The 20,041-nt window shown below is 49.1% G+C and overlaps 1 protein-coding gene across 10 annotated transcripts in view; it reads right to left on the bottom strand.

The window, feature by feature from the left end:
* The window catches only part of DLG3 (discs large MAGUK scaffold protein 3), a 113,378-nt gene that overhangs the window by 36,797 nt on the left and 56,540 nt on the right, over positions 1-20,041 (bottom strand). For 7 of the 10 annotated variants that reach the window (XM_081896917.1, XM_081896924.1, XM_081896920.1 and 4 more), the window contains 8 exons: positions 19,487-19,537; positions 18,651-18,775; positions 16,430-16,599; positions 14,749-14,885; positions 13,844-13,988; positions 12,017-12,176; positions 3,859-4,015; positions 2,998-3,100 (listed from right to left, as the gene is read on the bottom strand). In XM_081896917.1, coding sequence (XP_081753043.1) covers positions 2,998-3,100; positions 3,859-4,015; positions 12,017-12,176; positions 13,844-13,988; positions 14,749-14,885; positions 16,430-16,599; positions 18,651-18,775; positions 19,487-19,537 — 1,048 coding nt within the window. Of the gene's footprint in view, positions 1-2,997; positions 3,101-3,376; positions 3,540-3,858; positions 4,016-8,229; positions 8,249-12,016; positions 12,177-13,843; positions 13,989-14,748; positions 14,886-16,429; positions 16,600-18,650; positions 18,776-19,486; positions 19,538-20,041 lie in introns of those variants that run through there. The other 3 variants (XM_081896925.1, XM_081896918.1, XM_081896926.1) reach the window with 3 other exon arrangements.

Raw genomic sequence — 20,041 nt, 5'->3', positions numbered from 1 at the left:
AGGGATCTGTTTGTCCACTTGAAACTAGGGTGCATAACTAGAAAGGTCTTTGGCCTCAACCAGCAGCCAGGCTTTCCTTAAGTTATTTAACCTGCAGCCCCACATCTTGCAGGGCTCATGCAGTGGTGGGCCATACAACACTTTTTAATTTTCGTTTCTGTTTTTGGATCGGGTCTTCTGCTTTTCAGATCTCTCTCCTAAACACACAGACACTTCCTGCTGAAGAGGAAGGGCAGATGTGCTTCCCAAAGAAACCACTGCAGAACGCCTGATAGGGAACTAGAGTCGCAGAAGGAAGCCTCTCAAGTTCCTGACTCAAAGAAGGTGGCAGGAAAAGATTAAAAAGCAAGCCAGAGCAGGTTCACACAGTCCACGTTTAAAGCATGGAGGGGAAAAATAGGCAAACTATCCCCATCGCCACTAACCCCCCTGGCCTATCACCCACTATTCCAACACACAGCACAAAACCTCCAGATTAAAATATGACAAGCCAAAGGCCTACACTGTCTAAAAGACTTCTACAAAAACACAAGAAACACAAGACAAGCTACGGGACACGCAAGTACCTTGGCTAGCACACCATTAACTACATGCCATTTAAACAATCCAGCAGTAAAATCAGCAGCCACTGGATCCTTGATCAGCTTTGAAAACATTCTCCTGACAGCAGGGGGGCATGGCAAAGGAATTGTTTCCACAATATACAAAATGCTGCTCCAAAATCCCACAAACCCCCTTGACACAATCAAACAACAATGGGAGCACAACTTGGATATGAAATTAGCCCAGAATGTGGGGACCAGAATGTGGTCTAAACCTCCCTTTGTCCATATCAGCCAAAAGAAGGAAACTCAGTCTGAAACTCACAGGTGGTACTTAATACCACGGAAACTGGCATTGATATGCTCAAGAACCTCACTAAGATGTTGGAGAGGCTGCACCTCTACATGTGGTGGCAATGTCCTAAAATCCAACCCTTCTGGATAGCAGTCCTTCAAGAGATATGCAAAATAACTAAACAGGTATTAGAAGTCACCCCAGAACTGGCCTTATGCAACATTGTCCAAGTTAATAATGCCCACTCACATTATGCAGAGCTCATAACCTACCTATTCTCAGCAGCCAGAAGCCTCATAGCTAGACACTGGAGAGATCTGTGAGGAGTAAACATGAGCCAATGGTATCAAATTGTATGGGAAACAGTCTTACAGTACAACCTTGGTTTTCGAACATAATCTGTTCCGGAAGACCGTTCGAGTTCCAAAACATTTGAAAACCGAAAACTCAATACGGAAACCTCAAAACGGAAAACTCAAACAGGAAGTCACCTCAGAAGTTCGACTTCCAAGGTGCGTTCGAAAACGGAAGCATTTACTTCTGGGTTTATGGTGTTCCGAGTTCAGAAACATTAGTCAACAGAGACGTTCAAAAACTGAGGTACCACTGTACTAGAAAAACTAACCAATAAACTGAAACTGACATGGGGACAAATAGAAGAGGACGCCTTCAATCCAGTATGGCTCCCCTTTATCACATACACAGCACAACAAGATGAGAAGAATCATACGAATCAATCTGGCTTACCTGACTCAACAAGCCCCGCCCCCGTCACAAATGCAGACAAACCCCACTGCAGCCAACCACAGACAACCAACCACCAGTGGCGGAGCTTCATGCGCCAGCACAGGGTGGGGTGGGGTGGAGAACAGATGGGGGCGTGGCTGGTGTGCGTCCTGGGGGTGGGGGTGCGCTACCGGGATCACGCTGCTGGGGGCAATGCGCTCCCCCCGCACTCCCCTTCCTCTGCAGTGCCAACCACACCCTGGGCCCCCAACCTCTCACACTACCAAGGAAATGTAATAAATGAATAGAAAGAAAACCTACCCAGCTGACGCTGACACAAAACACCACATGTACACTCTAGAAAAGACTATGAGCCTCCCCACCCCACCCCTCGTCTCCCCACTCTTCTTCCCCAACATTATATGGTACTCAGCACTAAGGTCTCACAGCCAATGTAACTGATTTGAAAGAAAGAATGTACAACCTGAAAAAGACATGTACTTTTGTCAACCAAGAAAATATTTAATAAAAATAAATTTAATAATAATAGTAATAATAATAATAATAATAATGCAAGCCAGAAGTGATGTTCAGCAACACCAACCTTGTGGTGCGGTTACAGCTAGTGATCTCTGCAGAAACCGTGTGGAAGAAGTCCCCACCCATGAACTGATGGGCAAGGGAGTTCAAGGCTGCTGGTTCAGCTCTGCGCCATCGACTTCCCTGTGGAGAAATCCTTGCAGGAAGCAGTCGAGGCAAAGTTGTAGAGAAGTGATTTCAACCCAGCTTTCTTCGGGGACTGGCAACCTGGCTGAGCTTGCGGGGGGGGGGGGCTTGGATAAGCAGTCGAGGCAGCAATGCCTCTACCTGCTCTTTTTCAGTATCACAAATGGAGAAAATGGTTATGAAGGATTAATTGGGACCTGTGCCAATAGTTCCCCATCCTAAGCTACAGAGATCCAACCTTATTTTCCCAGCCTAGGAACAAGCAGTGTGATTACCAAGGCCAACGTCCACATCCCCGCTGCCAATCTTGCCAGTTCCTCCTTTCAACAAATCTCAGGCACTGCAGAGACTCCACGTTAAAGAGCCCACTCAGTCTTGAAACTCACTGGGTGACCTTGGGCTATTCCCTGCCTCTCAGCTTAACCTGCCTCACAGAGTTCTTGTGAGGAAATGTTGGGAAGGATAGGGTTCTGTGCACCACCTTGAGCTCCTGGGAAGGAAGGTGGGATAGGAATGAAATAAACCAGCGAATCCTGACTTTGAGGCATTCTCATCCAGCGTTTGCCAGCCCAGAAGCCTGGCTGTCCTCTCAGAACTTTGGCCGAATAGGACTTGGCACCAGGGCACACAACTCAAAGGGAGATCCTGGTTCTCGTGAAAGGTTCAAGGGGAGCAGGTTGGAGCGGGTCCCCCCCGGGAGTTTCCTACCTTCAGGCCTGTACTGAGCTACAATGGTGACCGTCTGCCCGGCCCTCTTCAAGGCAGCCGCCGCTTGTTCATGGGTCGCGTTCCGGAGATTGACGCCATTCACCTGGACAAACAGACCCCGCCTCTGTCAACTCACCTTGAAAAGGGGAAACTGGTGCCACCTGCTCCTCCTATGATGGCACTGCACACTTATTTCCCACCATGCAACATTCCACCCCTCCCCCCGCCCTGCGACAGCCACAGCCCCACACCAACCCTCTCAATCCCCCATAGCTGCACATCCCAGGCCCCTCCAGCATCCAAAATGCTGGGAGCAACTTGTCTCAGGTGCTCAGCTGCATGACAAACGCCACAGCTTCTCAGGAAATGAAAACCAGACCTGGCCAAGCTTGGTTGTTTCTTCCTGGAGGTGGCCTCCCTGGCCTCTGCACACTTTCGGTGCATTTAAGGGGCAAGCGTTACGCTGCAGGGCCCCACACGCAGGCTCCATTGAAGCTCAAGCTGGGAGGTTCAGCTGCGTGTTGGTTTTTTCCCTCCCTCTTCTCAGAGTGAAGAGGAAGCAAGCTTCCACAACGCTGGGCTGGGCTAAGCCAGACCGGTCTGGTGAGCTGCTCTGTGTGGGCAAAGCCGCTCTGTGTGGGTTAACACCTTAGTGCCTGGGGCAGAATCTCTCCAGTCCTGGAGAAGGGCTGGAGGATAGGTTGGGGGGTGGGGGAGGCAGGTGCTCCCACCTGCTTGCTTCCCAGTTCAGAGGTCAGCAGCAACTGTGTACCAGAGCCCAGAGAACTCTCCAAATCCACCTCCTCGCATTAAATAAGACCTCAGAGCAACACCAGTAAAGGGGCCTCATGTTCCACTCACCGAGAGGATTCGGTCTCCACGCCGCAGCTCCCCACTCAGGTCCGCTGGGCCCCCTGCCAGGATGAAGGAGACGAAGATGCCCTCGCCATCTTCACCCCCCACAATGTTGAAGCCCAGGCCTGTGGAGCCTTTATGTAAGGTGATCTTCCGGGGCTCCCTGTAAAGGACAGAAGGCAAACATGAAGAGGATACATAGCCGGGGGCAGAGTCAGGGCCCACCTGAACATTATTCAACATCCCATGTGCAACACACAGTTGGCCCCCAACAACCGCTACCCACTCTGAACAATCGGTAGTGCTGCAACCATAACCTAAAATCTCAAAAACGTAGGGCAACACCTTCAATAGGGCAATAAGAGTAGTGTGGGTTGGGCCAACGGAGTTACATTTTACTTTTCAGAGCAGAAACAAATTGCCAGTATGGAGAATGAACTGGAAAGAGCGCAATACCAGGAATCTTCCTACCTTGCCATCTCATGGGAAGCTGATACCATTTCTCTGCATTGACTAGCTGGTCTTATGCATGATCCTATATCCCTGGGCAGTTATGATATGTGCACTCTATAAGTCAGAAAGATTAGTCCCCACTTCTGCACCAAGAAAAGGTGAATTCTGTGTCTGGTGTAAATGATGCAAAGACGTATATTTTGCAGAATATATTCTGCTGCTGGTGGTGGTGGTGGTAGTCGCAGAAGGAAACAAAGTAAAGACACTACCTGTGTCTTAAGGAGAAGGTCCGGGAAGGTTGGTGGGGGAATAGCTGGCAAGTGGCTATTGTGAGGCTGGATTCCTTTAGGTGCCAAAGATAGCGGGAAGGTGTGGCTTCTCTTCGCAGTCCCTCCAGTGACAGCCTAAAAGGGAGCTGGAAAAACACCCCACCCCTTTCTGAGACCTTCCAGTGCCCTTGTAGGAAATATATAGAAAGCAGAATGCAAGCAACAAGATTCCGTCCACCCCTTTGGCATGTAAATCAACAAAGACCAACTCTGAAGTGCCCCCTTTGCTGGCACACGACCCATTCCTCCCTCCCCCTGATGCATGCAGACTTCCAGCATTACCCCTTTCACTTTGCAGCCCTTAAAGCTGGAAGCCCCCCATACAACCCCATTGCTCACTAGCTCTGCCTCTTCCTTTCTCTGGACAAATGAAGGTGCAATATTAGGGCTCTGTTACCTTGACCCTCTGGGGAGGTGCCAAGTCCTCGGCTGGAAGAGGCAGGTGTACCCCGGGAGGATTTCTGGAAGCAGCACTGTGCCCAAAGAACAGCCAACTGACCCCAGGGCTTGTGAACAAGGCTTGGACCATGCCCCTACTTGCCCACCCAGCAAGGGGCCTCACAGACCCCTCCCCAAGAAGAAGTACAGAACAGAGAGCCCTGGTACCTGGTCCTTCTTTTGTGCCTGGCAATGTGTTGCTGCTGGAAAGGGCGTTTCCCATAAGACATGGAGGAAGAGACATTGACGGTGATCATAGTGGCAGCTTCTCTGAGAGTGCAGACTGGGGAGCGCAGCAGCAGCAGCCTGCATTTTATCTGAGCTTCTCCCAGCCCTCCCTCCTCTGCCCTGCTTTCGGGGGGGGGGGTACAAGAGCCATCATGAAAAGGTTGAGATAAACCAGACTCCAGCAAGCCCATGGTGTTGGGAGAAGGCACGCCAGGCGCCATTAACCCCTGCTTCCCTAGCGGTCTTTGTGCCACGCAAATGGAAAAGGTGGAAAATGGAGTTTTTAGGGGATTGTTCGCAAGCTCCTGCCCTTTCTGAGTGTTATGTACTAAGCTTGGATCCTAGAACAATAGGCAGGTAGGATCCTAGAATTCAACAACTGATTGGCTTGCAGAAGACCAATCAGGCTCCAGGAGAAAGTTAATCAGTCTATTAGGCTGGTAGGATTGTAGAATGCAACAACTGATTGGCCTGCAGGAAAAGACCAGGCTCCAGGAGGGAAGCAAATGTACCATAAAGAAGGCCCTTACTGCTCATGCATAACCGGTGCCAGTGGTCAGCCATGTCCTCGCCACCCTGGCGGGGTCTAAGATTCTTGGCAAGCTGGCCCTGGCCCAGGGCTATCAGCAGTTGCCAGTGGACGAGGCCACTGCGGAGGCACAGACAATTGTAACGCACAGGGGCGCGTTCCGTGTCAAGAGGCTGCAATTTGGCGTCAGCGTGGCACCAGGCATGTTCCAAAATCTAATGGACTCTCTCCTCAAAGGAATTCCTGGCGTCACACTCTTCTTCGATGATGTGTTGATCACCGGGGCCACGCTGGGGGAGTTCGGGGACCGACTCCGCACCGTCCTGCACCGTTTCCAGACGGCCGAACTCAAGGTAAAGTGGGAAAACTGTCTGCTAGGAGTGCAACAGGTGAATTTTCTATCATTTACGGTGGACACAGACAGAGTCCACCCGACTGGGGACAAAGTGCGGGCTATTTTGATGCCCCGGCACCTAAGGGTAAGGTGGAACTCCAGGCCTTCTTGGGACTATTGAACTTTTACCTTCTTATCCCACAAGGCAGTGGTAGTGGAGCCCCTACACAGACTGTTGGACAAGTGGGCCCCATGGGTGTGGGGGCAGCGCCAGGAGGCCGTGTTCCAAGCAGTCAAAGACCTGCTCATCTCAAACTCAGTCCTAGCACACTTTGATGAGAGGTTGCTGGTGGTGCTGGCATGCGACGCCTCGCCCTATGGCGTTGGCGCCATCCTGGGCCACCAACTTCTGGATGGAAGAGAGGTGCCAATGGCTTACTTTTTCCAGACCGAGAGAAACTATTTGCAAATAGACAAAGAGGGCCTGGCAATCGTGAAGGGAGTAAAGAAATTTCACAATTTCTTGTATGGGTGCCTCTTTACCGTAGTGACCAACCACAAGTCACTACTTGGCCTACTTGCCCCCAAGGAGCACATCCCTCAAGTAATGTCACCCCGCGTCCTCAGGTGGTTGATTTTCCTCACTGGCTACCAGTATAAAAGGGTCCACCGGCCCGAGAAGGTGATGGGCCATGTGGACTCCCTCAACAGACTGCCACTACCTGAGACCAGCCCCGACCCAGCACCCGCACATGATGTCATGAGCTTGGAACAGCTTCCTGACTGCCCCATTCAGGTGCCGGAAGTAGAATGCCACTCCATGAAGGACAGGGTCATCTCCTGGGTCCTGGACTAGGTGTGGCGGAGATGGCCCAGGAGCAACCCCAAACCGGAATTTGTGGGCTATACAGTCCACAAACATGAACTGTCAGCCCACAAGCGGTGCCTGTTATGGGGAAGCAGAGTGGTCATTCCCCAGCCTCTTCGCCAAAAGGTCCTCACGAAAGCCCTACAGGAAACACACCCAGGGGTAGTGAGAATGAAGGCCCTTGCAAGGAGATATGTGTGTTGGCCGGGAATCGACGGGGAGATAGAGGCCTGGGTTAAATACTGCCAGATCTGCCAGAAGTCCTGCCCAGATCCCCCAAGGGCCCCCGCCCAACTCTGGGTGTCTGCCCGAGCGCCGTGGTCCTGCCTGCATGTGGACTTCACTGGCCCCTTCCAGGGATGCACATCCTTCCAGTGTCGCCCTGGTACCATCCACTTCCACGGCCGCAGCCATCTGAGTACTACGTACGCTGGTCGTGACCCACGGGTTCCCCGACGCCGTCATCTCGGACAACAGAACAGCATTCATGCCAGAGGAGTTCCAGACCTTCACAACGCAAAGTGCCATCCGCCACGCACAATCGGCACAGTTCCACCCCGCCACCAACAGCCAAGCATAGCGCATGGTGCAGACCACCAAGGAAGCCCTCCGCCACATGATGCAAGGGGACTGGAAGTACCACCTCGCTGCTTTTCTCCTAGCCCAGCATAGCACCCCCAGCACAACGACCAGCCAAACTACTCATGGGCCGACGCCTCACAACAAGACTGAACCGTCTTCAACCTGATAGAGCCCAGGACGAGGCAGCAGTGGGGGAAGGTAGGAACCCCTGGACCTTCCAGCCCCACACCCAGTGTACGCAAAGAATTTCGGGGCAGGCCCGGCATGGGGACTTGCCACAGTCACCAGGGCGACCGGCCCTATGTTATATGAGGTGCTAATGGAGGTTGGGTAAGCCTGGCGCTGCCACTGCTATCAACTACAGTGACAATTCCCGGGGCGGGGGGGACTGTGAGGAGGGCTGGACAGAGGAATCCCAAGGGGACAGCAGAGGGGTGAGGCCCATAGAGCAGGAGGAGCGGTTAAGGGAGGCAGAACTAGGAAGTCCAGAAGCAACCCCTGAGGCTGGGCAGCCACAGGAACCAGAGCCATGAGCAAGTGGATCAGCGGCACCTGGCCCAATGGCCCCGTCACAGCCGGCAGCCCCAGAACAAGAGCCAGAACCAGGAACCCTTACCAAGACACCTGAGACCACAATGCATACGTAGGTGACCGGCATACCTCAATGACTACGAATGCTAACCTTCCGGGCGCAATGGGGAGGGGTGTTATGTACTAAGCTTGGATCCTAGAACAATAGGCAGGTAGAATCCTAGAATGCAGCAACTGATTGGCCTGCAGGAGAAGACCAATCAGGCTTCAGAAGGGAAGCAGAATCAGCCAATCAGATGGGGCTCATTGTGTAAATAATGTATATAAAAGCCTGAGGTTCGGGGGGACAATTCAATCACTGTTTTACAAGCTGCAATAAAGAGTATGAAATCACTACAGGACTCAGAGTATATTTCACTGAGTCTGCTCTTAATGTCATGAAGGGTTGTAGCAGAGTGACAGAGCACACACTTTGCTTGCAAAAGGTCCCATGTTGTTCATTCCCCTCACATCTCCAGGTGTGGTTGGGTGAGACTGCACCTGAAATCCAGGAGACTGACTTCTGCTTCATGTACACCAGACATGGAGGTGGGGGGCGCAAACCTTTGGTCCTGCAGATGTTGCTGAATTGCAGTTCCCATCAGCCCCAGCAAGCATGGCCAATGGGCAGGGATGGCAGTAGCTGTAGTTCAGCAACATCTGGAAGGTCAAAAGTTCCCCATATCTGTGTAGATAATATTGAGCTGGATGGCCCAATATGGCTCCAACCAGTGTCATTTATCCACAATAATACTGAAGGGATAGAATTCTCTAGTGCTAGACAGATAACCACACTGCCTTCTAATCTGGGTGGTTGAATGCAAGGTGATCTTGTCAGAAATGAAGCCTGCTCAGGGTCTGGGGTGTGTGTGCATGTGTGCGTGTACAGTACACACAGAATTGTTGGTCCACCAAGCAAAAGGGAGCATTTTGGGGGCCAGCCCCCCTCCATTCTCACATTCTTGGGTTTGGGAATCTTTTGTTTCTCCAACCTCTAAACTGTAAACAACCCACTTGCTTCCTGGTCAGGATCCCTGACCCAAACCAAGGCTCCTGAGGGTCACTACAAGGCACAGACCCCTTTTCTTCCTAGCCAGGAAGTTCCACGGTGCCCTTGTGTGGCCAATAGCAATCTGTGCAGTCATGTGGCTTTGGAATAAAATAATGGATCTGGAGTCAAGGAGGTCATGCCCTCCAACACTTTTCAGGGCTTTTCCCTGTCATGGAATAAGCAGCGATGGCTGATGCCCATCACCAGGCAGAAAACAGGGAGGCCAAAAGCAGACAGAGGCAGAACCAGTGACAAGCAGAGCCCAGAGCCAACAAATTTTAGTTTTGTTTCCATCTTCTGCCCTGCTGAGTTTTACAAAGAGAGCGCTAAGACTGAGGAGAAAGTCCTCACTTACTGAACCACTCTCCATAGTGAGTCCCCACCTGCTTATCTTCACAGACATTCGTGGCCTTGCCCATCCCCTCTAGAGGACTGTTAGCCCTCAGAAGAAGAGCCTCTGTCCCTTCTGGGTACAAAGCAGTGTCTGGAGCACAGTGGGGTGCAATAAAATGTTGGCTAGTGTACCTTTGTTACTGTAAAACTGTTTGGAACTTTTTGGGAAAAGAAGCATGTAAATACTTTAGCAAACAAACAGTTTTGCCCTTATCATAAGCAGATAAGAAGAGATGAATGGCTCAGCATCCAGTTCTCACAGTGGCCACCAGATGACTGTGGAAAACCCCCGAGCAGGACCCGAGCAAAGCAGCACTCTTCCCTGCTGTGGGAACTGATATTCAGAAGCAATACTGGCCCTGACCACGGAGGAAGGGCTTAGCTACCATGGCTAGTATTGCCACTATCATTCTGTTTAGCAGTTAAAAAGTGCCTTCTGTCCCACACTGGTTGTCCCCGTTAGAGATAATGAGTGTCAAGAAGACTAACATGAGAGAAAAATGGGGTACATATGGTGATTTGGTAACCAATGAAGGAGGGAAATGGAAATTGAAGCCATATGAACAAGTTAAAGAGTATATGTATGATTGGCTGCATTATTTTCAAGTAAGCGAAATATTTAAGAAAGATTTGAAGGGAAAAGGTTATGTGGAGAAAGAATCAATTTTTCAAAAAGACATAATAAACAACAAGTATAAAACTCTGTCAAAAATGTATAAGATATTGCTGGAATGGTATACGAAAGATGAAGAGGTTAAATCGGTAATGGTACAGTGGGCAAAGGATTTTGGGTATGATATTCAATTTGGGAAAAACTATGGAAAGAGAATATAAAATTTACGGCATGTACGTCACTGAGAGAGAATGTGATGAAAATGTTTTATAGATGGTATATGACACCTGTAAAATTAGCAAAGATGAATAAGGTTGATAACAAATGTTGGAAATGTAAAGATAAAGAGGGGACATTCTTTCATCAGTGGTGGGAATGTAAGAAAGTGAAAAGCTTTTGGGAAATGATATATAATGAGATGAAAAAAAATGTTAAGATATACTTTTGTGAAAAAACCAGAAGCTTTTCTTTTAGGTATTTTAGGAAAGGACATTAGAAGAAAGGACTACAAGCTTTTCCAATATGCTGTAACGGCAGCCAGAATCCTGTTGGCCCAGAAGTGGAAACAAGAGGAGATACCGACGATAGAAGAATGGAGATCAAAACTGATAGACTATGCGGAATTGGACAAATTAACTGGGAAAATTAGATACACTAAAGACCAAAAGTTCATCGAGGACTGGGGTAAAATGGTGGATTATCTGAAAAACATATGTGGTGTAAATATAATGCTAGTGGGATTTCAAGAGGCACTGTAAAAAACAAATAAGTATTGTTTATTAAAAATAAGGGAGCAAGGGGGAACAATGGCAATGCGAAAGAAGGAATGTGTATTAAAGGTACAAATATGGATAATTGTCAGAGACGCTGAAGGAAGTCAAAAAACAGTTATGATTTGTTGTATTCGAGATGAAATGTATAATTGAACGGAAACCAATAAAATTTATTAAAAAAGAAAAAAAGAAAAAAGTGCCTTCTCAACTGTGTAAAGTGTTTTCAAATGCATCACCTCAGTAATCTGTATAACCCAGCTGTGGGAAACCTAATACGACCCCTGCACGGGGCTTTGGAAACCCCAGCAACCAGCCATTCACCAGCACTTTCAAAGTACAGGCCTTTGCCCCAACAATCTGATTTCCAACAATGCTGGGGGGGGGGGGGGAGTAGGTTACAGGGCTGCCCTGACTTGCAAGGTTTTTGGGAGGGATGCTGCAGCAATGTGTATTAAGTACTGGGAGCATGAAAAATAGTTGTTTTCCTCATCCATATCCCCATTTTTCAAACATGATGATGAAGCGGTTGAAGAAGACTTCCAGTGCTTTGGGGCTGGACCTTTGATGCCTTGTCTGTCCTCCATGACAATTACGCAGCAGAAGACCATGCAGCTTTGCTCAATTTGGATAATACACGCAGTCCACAGAATCCACCTTTACTGGTGCAGGATTCTGATCTTTATTTTCTCAATGGTAAATGATACTGAGCCTCACCCCACACTCTCCATTTTGGAGACCCACAGTTCTGGAAGCCGTACAGCCACCCCACATCCCCAGTCATGCCCCACAGCTGCCTGCACTCATGGGAGAAGCAACAAGAAAAAGGAGGTTAGCAAATGGGGCAGGACTCTGCATGCCTCGTTTGCTGCCAAATCAGCTGGAATGGAACTGGCCCTACAAATGTCTATTGGAGAGGAAGTTATACCCATGTTCTTTAGAGATGAACTACCAGGTTCTTCCAAGGGAGAGGCAGAGGAGGTAGGGCAAGGGGGTTCTTGCTCACCTGGTGAAGTCCTCATCCCCAATCATATGGCGTGGCACAGGGGAGTAGCGGGCAGGCGCGACCTGAGGCGGAGCAGGGTAAGCTGGCTTGCTCTCCATTCCTCCAAGGTAGCCCAGGCCAGGGTTATGGCTTATGTGATTGTCAGCCAAGGCAGAGAAAGCTAAGGAGACACAAAGAAGAGGCATCAGTGAGGTAGAACCAAGGGCTGTGGTAGGGCTGAGGTGGGGTGGGGGTGGGGACCCTTGTTTAGAGCAAAGGCCCTGGGCCCCAGGTGGGGAGCCTTCTGAGGCCCACATGGCAGCCGTGGACCAGAAGGGGAAAGTGGGCAGAATGACTTTTGTGCAGTAGGTTACATGGCAGTCACCAGAAAAGTGAAAGGCTTCCATGCACTCATATCTCTATTGCCATCCAGGCAAGGAAGAGACATTCCTCCAACTCTACAATCCTATGATTCTGTATTTCTACAGTTCATGGGTAAGTTCCAGGCAGGCAAAGACATTCAAGCTGGCTGCTGAGCAGATCTGGTGAGAGGTACGTCCTGAAGAGCAGTTGTGTGGCTTAGCCAGAATCCCACAGTCCAGATGGAGAGGTCTAGATGTTCTCCACCTCTAGGCTAAGAGATACTCCAGAGAGCACTCCATCTTTCTCCCCCTCGCTCAGTGCCCCAGGATTCTAAATTCCCTTTGGTGCCTGTGAGGTCAAGAGTGGGATGAAATCTGCCCACCCACCCACCTTATTCCTTGCCTTCTCCTCTTGGGTCTGGGGGGGGGGGGGGACCAGTAACTCAGCGCCTGACATGTTGTCTGGTGCAATAACTGACCCAATACATTTTGGTAGCTGAGGCTGGATCTGTTGTCCCCGTGGCTCCTGCTGCTCAAGGTGACTGTTTCAACTTGTCTCATGGGTGGGCTGGTCCTGTCCAGCACCTCCTCAAAGGACAGAGGTTTGCTGATAGGAGGAGGGGGCAGAGACAGGAGGGGCCTTACTGGAAGTGTCTGACAGCACAGAAGCAAAACCTCCCCTTGTATCACAGACCAGTTACACACAGAGGAATGGTGGGAGGCACCAGTTGAGGAACCTCCAAAGGAAGAAGGCTCAGGTAGGACAAGGATGAGTGGTCAGAGAGAGAAGAGGGAGAAGACTGGGAATAGGGGATGCCAGTAGCTGAAGAGGTAGCAGGGCTTAGTGAGCTGTGGCAGAAGCAGGCAGAAGCAGAGGCTGGAGAGGAGGAGGGCCAAGAGGCAGAGATGAGTCAGGCTGGTGAAGAAGCCAGGGTGTCTCCCCCTCCTGCTGTGACTAGCTCCCCTCCCACCTGGTCTCTCAGAACCCGCAGAGGTATGAAGAGGGTGGAGCAAAGAGAGACAAGGCATTATGAGTCTCTGATTGCTTGGGAAGGGGGAGACGTAGGCAGCTGTGGGAAAGCGGGGCAAGACCTACCAAGAAGAGTTGCTGTGCTCATTAGGCCTGAGCAGATCTTGTTTCTAATAAAGAGTTCACTTACTCTGTGTGATTTATTGCTGACTTGCTCCTGACACTTTGACATCCCACTGGGACTCTCCATGAGATCTGATCCCACACTTTCTGGTTCCACAACCACCACCTCCTTCTCCTCCAGCTCCGGGGCTTCCTGATGCCCTGACAGAACTTGTCCCAACCCACTGGGACCACCAGTTCCCAGCTCCCCCCCCCCACTCTTCTTTCTTATCCAAACACCCACACCAGAACACCTTCACAGGGCTCATGACATCCTACATGCAAAAAACTTCTCTTCCACTGAGCTCTGACTCCCACCCCAGGAGCAGGAGGCAGGGGAGGGCAGGTACGTACTGCTGGCGTAGTCAGGTGGCGCATACATGTCGTTGAGGTGGGAGCTGCCTGGCTTGGCCACCTTCAGGTATACCATGTCCGAAGTGTTCTTCAGTGCAGCCACGGCCTCCTCATGTCGGACGTCTTGCAGGTTGGTGTTGTTCACCTGGAGAGAGTGGGTATGGCAGGGGCAGGAGAGAGAAAACAGCCAGAGGCTTGTCTGTGTTGCAGATCTGACAGACTGAGCCAACTGAGATGGGCCAATGAGAAGAACCTTGCTAAATCAGATGCATCCACTCCTGTACCCTGCTGCCCACAGTGCCCAACTGCAGTAGTGTCTGATACTGAGGTAGACTGCCTCTGAGCATGGGTGCTCCATCCCTATCATGGCCAATGACAAACATAACAAAACGACTTCAGTATCCTACTTCCCATGGGCATAGCCAGGGTTTATGTTGTGGGGGGTAGGTTTTATGTTGGGTGAGGGCAGAACTGAGTTATCTGTGATGCAATTGGTCAGTTGGTTAAGTGTTTTTATTTATTTACTTGACTAGGAGGGGCACCTGCCCCCCCCCAGGCTATGCCCATGCTGCTTCCTGCAGCCAGCAATTGGATGGGCCTGAAGGGCCGCAGGCCTCCCCAGTTTTACATTCCCCGTAAGGCAGAGATAGACTGGCTCTGAGCATGAGTGTTCCATTGTCAATGAAAAGCCTAATCAGAGGCCTGCCGGGATCAGATCATCTAGCTGCCTTCCCACAGTAAATGAACGGATGCTTCTAAGAAGCCATGCCAAGCCGCAAAATGTTTTGGGGTGGCCACACAATTGGCAGGCACTGCCCAGCACCCAGCTCCCTTGCACCAAGAGTTGACGCCATCCATGCTGTCACCCATCCCAACGCTTCGAAGAAAACAAGTCGGGTGCTCACTGCTAGCAGTCGGTCGCCAATCTGCAGCCGCCCATCTTTCTGAGCCGCACCACCTTCTATGATCTTGGTGATGTAAATGCTGTTGTCTCCAGGGATGTGCTGGTTCCCGAGACCCCCGGCGATGCTGAAGCCCAACCCTGGGGAGAAGGAGGTGGGGTTAGGGAGCTCTGTGATGGCTGCGCTGGGGTGTGAAGAGATCTGCCTGCCATGGGCCACGTAAGAACATTAGGAGAGCCTGGATGCTGGGTTAGGCAAGGGGCCCATCTAGTCCAGGATCCTGTTCTCACAGTGGGAACCCAGATGCCTGTGGGGAGCATGAAAGCAGGATCTGGGTGCAGCAGCAATCTCTCCTCTTGCAGGTTCCAGCAACTGGTATTCAGAAGCATTAACACCTCCAACTGTGGAGGAAGAGCACAGTCACCCTGGCTAGTAGCCATTGATAGCTTGATGCTCCATTAATTTGTTTAATCCATTTTTATAGTCTGGTATGTAATCTGGTATAAAATCTCTGGGGTGTTGTTTTTTTCCTCCCAGCTACTGCCCCTAGGCCCATCATCCCTCCCCAGTTTTTCACATTTCTATCCTTTCCTTAAAAAAAATAAAAAAGACTAGTAAGCAATAGGTGGGCGAGAGAGCAAAAAAGTGAGTTTCTGGGTCACTGAATTCTAGACTCTTAGAGGAGCAGGTTGCAGGCATTGGGTTGGAGGGTTTGCTGAGGAGGAGCAAGGGACAGGGGTGTTGAGACCTGTGTCCCTGGCCCCTCCTCTCCGGTGGGCTCTGTCACCTACTAAAAGCCACAGAACCCTGCTACACCAAAAGGAAGTTTGCCAATATCCAACCCTAAGGAGCTGAGTCAGGGCCATGACCTTCTGGAGGCCCAAGAGATGGTCTGTGCCTCTGTTGACAGCCTGCTGGAGACCTCCTTCTCAGCAGCAGAATCTGGTTCTTGATTGCACAGGTAAGATGGAACCTGCCCCTGGACTGCTGCTCCTTCACAAAGAAGGAGCACCAACTTCCGCACGATCCCTGCCAGTGTCTTTGAGCAATCTCTAGTTTTTCCCTGGACCAGCCTCACTCTCTGAGTATAAGGAGGTTGCCTTATACTGAGTCAGGCCCTCTTGTACAACACTGTCTCTACATCAACCAGCAGCAGGCAGGCAGGGAGTCTCTCCCCAGTCCTGCCTGGCGATGTTGGGGATTGAACCTGGGACCTTCTGAACAGACCATGGACTCCAGCAGTGAGCCATGGGCCTTTCCACAGGAAGCTGCCTTACACCGGGTTGGACCATGGGTCCCTCTTGTCCGGTATTGTCACTATGCTACCTGGCAGGATCTCACCAGGGTTTGAGCCAGGAAATGTCTCCCAACCCTACTTGGGCCTGAGACCAAGACCTTGTGTATGCAAAGCTGATGCTTCACTACTGAGCCAAGGCCAATTCCCTTCAACCTCAGCAGCTCTTGCTCCAACCATCCCACTTTGCCCTGGTCAACTGGGACAAACCCACCTGGGTGTTAGGATCCACCCAGCACTGACCCCTGCTTGGCTCCTGGCCGCAGCCCAACTTCGCGACAGGGGCCTAGAGACCACTGGCCTCCAGGTTTATCCACCAGCCGGGAAGCAACAGCCCCAGATCCATGCTAGCACATGACTGCCAGCAGGGCCCACACCCAGGGCAGTCACCTTTGGGTCCTTTCATCAGGTTGACCTCCATGATGGTCTCTGGTGGGGGCTGCCTTCTCCGCACCAGGAGCCTCACCACAGGCCCCGCTTCCTTCAGGGCCTCCACGGCCTTGCTGTGCACGACCTCGGAAACATCGACCTCGTTCACTCTCAGGACACAGTCGTTCACCCTGCGCCACAGGGGCAGAACAGCCAAAGAGGAGATGGTGAGGGAGGGGAGAACTCCGGAGGGCTAGCATAAGTATGTATATAAATATTTTAAAGAAAACGGCCCTCAATCGCTCCTTAGTGGTTCCCCAGCAGAACGCCCTAAGATGGGCAGGTGCAGGGCCCAAGGTGAGCAACCACCCCAAACCCTCCACCCTTACCTCCTGCTGTGTCCTCATTTTACTTTGTAAAATTCAATCACTTTTCTGGGGGAAATTCTGTTTTTAAAATTGGTGTGGTTGGGGTGGAAAACATGGCAATATGGAAAAGCTGGATGGGAGCATGGGCATTGACTTTGGGCCAACTGATAGATGAAGAAATCAAACGTTATATTTATGGTGCATTAAGAGAAAATATCATCTGCCAGTTGTGGCCCAATGACAATACCTGCAGTTGTAACTCCTTTTAATAACTCTTGTTTGGTTTGGCAGCCTTCTCAGCTTAAGAGAACCCTGAAATATTGGAGCAATGGGATAATTCATTTGAAGCTAAAAAGCCAGGATTACTTTTTATGGATATTTATTATGAATAAATAAATTCTGATATGGAGAGTTTTAAAAAAAGACTAGAATAAAGAATTCAGATGTTTACTATGAACCCGAAAATGGGAAATTGTTTTAGCTTTGGGAGCAGATGTATCGATTATATTAAGACTTATGTAGCAGAAAATATTGTTTGGAATTTATTGGACCCCCTTATGCCTGTAGAAGAAAGGGCTATCTAATGTGGGCCTTTGCTGGAGATGTAATATGGATAATGATTCTTGAAAACAAAGTTTTTACAATGCCACATACTTACTAAGTTTTAGGAAAGAGTGCTGGACTGTATAAATAAGATGCTATGGAAAAATTTAAGACTTTCAGAAGTGAATATTATTTTGAACTATATACCTACTGTATGGAAAGTGACAATGGGACAGCAAAAATGGGCTCTACGTGCCCTAATGGTTGCTAAGAGACTAATACTGATGATCTGGAAGAATAGAAATATGATTCCCCTTAATCAATGACTTGACAACATGACAATATTAGAAACATATGAATGGACCGCTTATAGACACAGACTTTCTTTGCATAAATATAATATCTGGAATGACTTTACACTGAATATATGCGGTTATTAATAAAATTTGTATTTGAATAATAATAATAATACTATAAATATTTGTATATTAATGTATGGAAATGTAATTGAGTATTTTTCTTTTATTTTCATTCATGTTTTCCTTTCTTTTCTTTCTTTTCATCACTTTTTTATAAGGAAATTCTAATAAAATATCAGAAGAAAGAAAGAAAAAGAATCTCAAAGTGGTTAAATCAACATGTTAAAATGGGGCCCATGGGCACTTTTGGACTTTTGAGCAGCTGCAGTGGGTGCCACCCCACTTTTGATCACTTCTCTTCGGTTTCCCTAGATGAGGACCATCTCTGAGAAAGAGAAAGGGCATGCATGGAAACGCTTCCTTTTCCCAAGGGATCTGGGCAAAAATCAGATCCAGTAGAATTAACTTGAACCTTGAAAAGTACATAGAGCTGAAAGAGGAAGTTGGGAAGAGCGTCACCCTTCCAAATTCCTCCTTCAGCTTTATGTGCTTCTCAAGAGAGAAAAAGGCAGCCATCCTCACTACCTCATGACCAAGGATGAGGTGAGTGAGGAGGCTCAGAGGTTTCATGGGCACCAGAGGAAGACCTCATGGGCGCCCTTGAGCCCACAGGTGCCATGTTGGCAACTTTGTGTTAAGCGTACACTGAAACAAAACATGCATATACAAAAAACACAATCTAAAAATAGTCTGAGTGGTACGACCGTGCATTAACAGTCAGGAAATGGCTGAATGAATAGCTGTGAGTATCTATAGAGAGTCTAAAACACACTTTTTAATTTGTTTTGTTTTTACGGCACACACGCACACACAGTTCATCAACAAACATCTCATTTTAGGTTCCTTATCTGTACCTGCTTCCCTCCCCCCCCCCCCCAAGGCTCAGGATCCACCCTATGGCAGGACACTCACCCCAGACGCCCATCCATGGCAGCTGCTCCACCTGGGATGATCTTGGTTATGAAAATGCCAGGGTCATCAGGGATGTGTGGATTATCGATCCCTCCAGCAATGCTAAATCCAAGGCCAGAATTTCCCTGAGAAGTGTTAAAAAAAGAAGGAATAAATAAATGGGATGAATCATAGAGTTGGAAGGGACCCTGAGAATCATCTAGTCCAACTGCTTGCAATGCAGGGATCCAACCTGAAACTTTGGTGTTATCAGCACCATGCTCTAACCAACTGAGCTACCCAGGCTGAGCTTATATGCTAACGATAATTAGAACAATACAGCAATTCAAGGGCACTGAAGGTTTATTCAATAGAAAGTAACCATGGACATGAATGTAAAACTTGAAGTCTGCCAGGTATCCTGATGTGGAAAATGAAAAAATCTCCTAGCCTCTGTTGAAAAGCACAGTCCTACCACATATAGCTGGGTCAGTTCTCAATACCATAAGCTCTGGTTTCCAAAACCACAACAGTGGGAAGAGGGAAGAGGGAACACGCATGTTAGATCCCCTTGCCCAGCCCTCCTCAACGTGGTGTTGTCCAAATGTTTTGAACTACAACTTCAATCAACCACAGTCAGCCATCCAATCTGATGGGAATTGCAGTCCAAAACATCTGGAGAGCACCAGGTTGGGGAAAGGCTGCCTTTTTCTCTCTGTGCTCCCCATGCTTGTACCTACAGAGCCAGGATGCATGTGCCTGCGTGGGAGGACTAAGAAAGCCCAATACAGTCCAGAGACAAGGAGTGCTAGCCCTGGCACCACATCCATGGCAAGGGTCCACTGGCTCTCACTCACCCTTTCCAGGACAATCTCTTCATACTTGAACATCCCGTCACTGCCATTCACCTGGGGAAACAAATAGGAAAAGTTTAACAAACAGATGCTGAAATATGAGATGCCCCAAATCAGTATTGGCGTTCTACTCACCCTTGCAGACACACCTGTTTGCAGAAGCATTTCCCTAGACTTGAACTTCCTGACCTAATTTTTTGAATTGCCTTTTTAATTGTTGTGCTTTTTCAAAGCCTTTTTTACTGCAAGTTTTAATTATGGATGTTTTTGATATATTTTTATGGAATTGTTTTTTGTGATCTTTAATTATGTGTGGATAGCTTATAATTGATTTTATACTTGTAAACCATATAGAAGCTGTCTTGGCATGTAAGTAGTATCTGGGATTATTATTGTGATTAGACACAATTTCTGGGACACAGGATTTTCTGGCACAAGCCTCCCTGCCTTCACAAATATACAGTGGGACCTTGGTTTATGAACTTAATCCATTCCAGAAGTCCATTCTTAAACCAAAGCGTTCTTAAACCAAGGCATGCTTTCCCATACATAGCAGTG

This window comes from Podarcis melisellensis, assembly GCF_964234715.1.
Source record: "Podarcis melisellensis genome assembly, chromosome: Z".
In the NCBI taxonomy this organism is placed as follows: domain Eukaryota; kingdom Metazoa; phylum Chordata; class Lepidosauria; order Squamata; family Lacertidae; genus Podarcis; species Podarcis melisellensis.
Note: the sequence above shows the minus strand (reverse complement) of the source record. Positions and strands in the feature narration are given on the sequence as shown.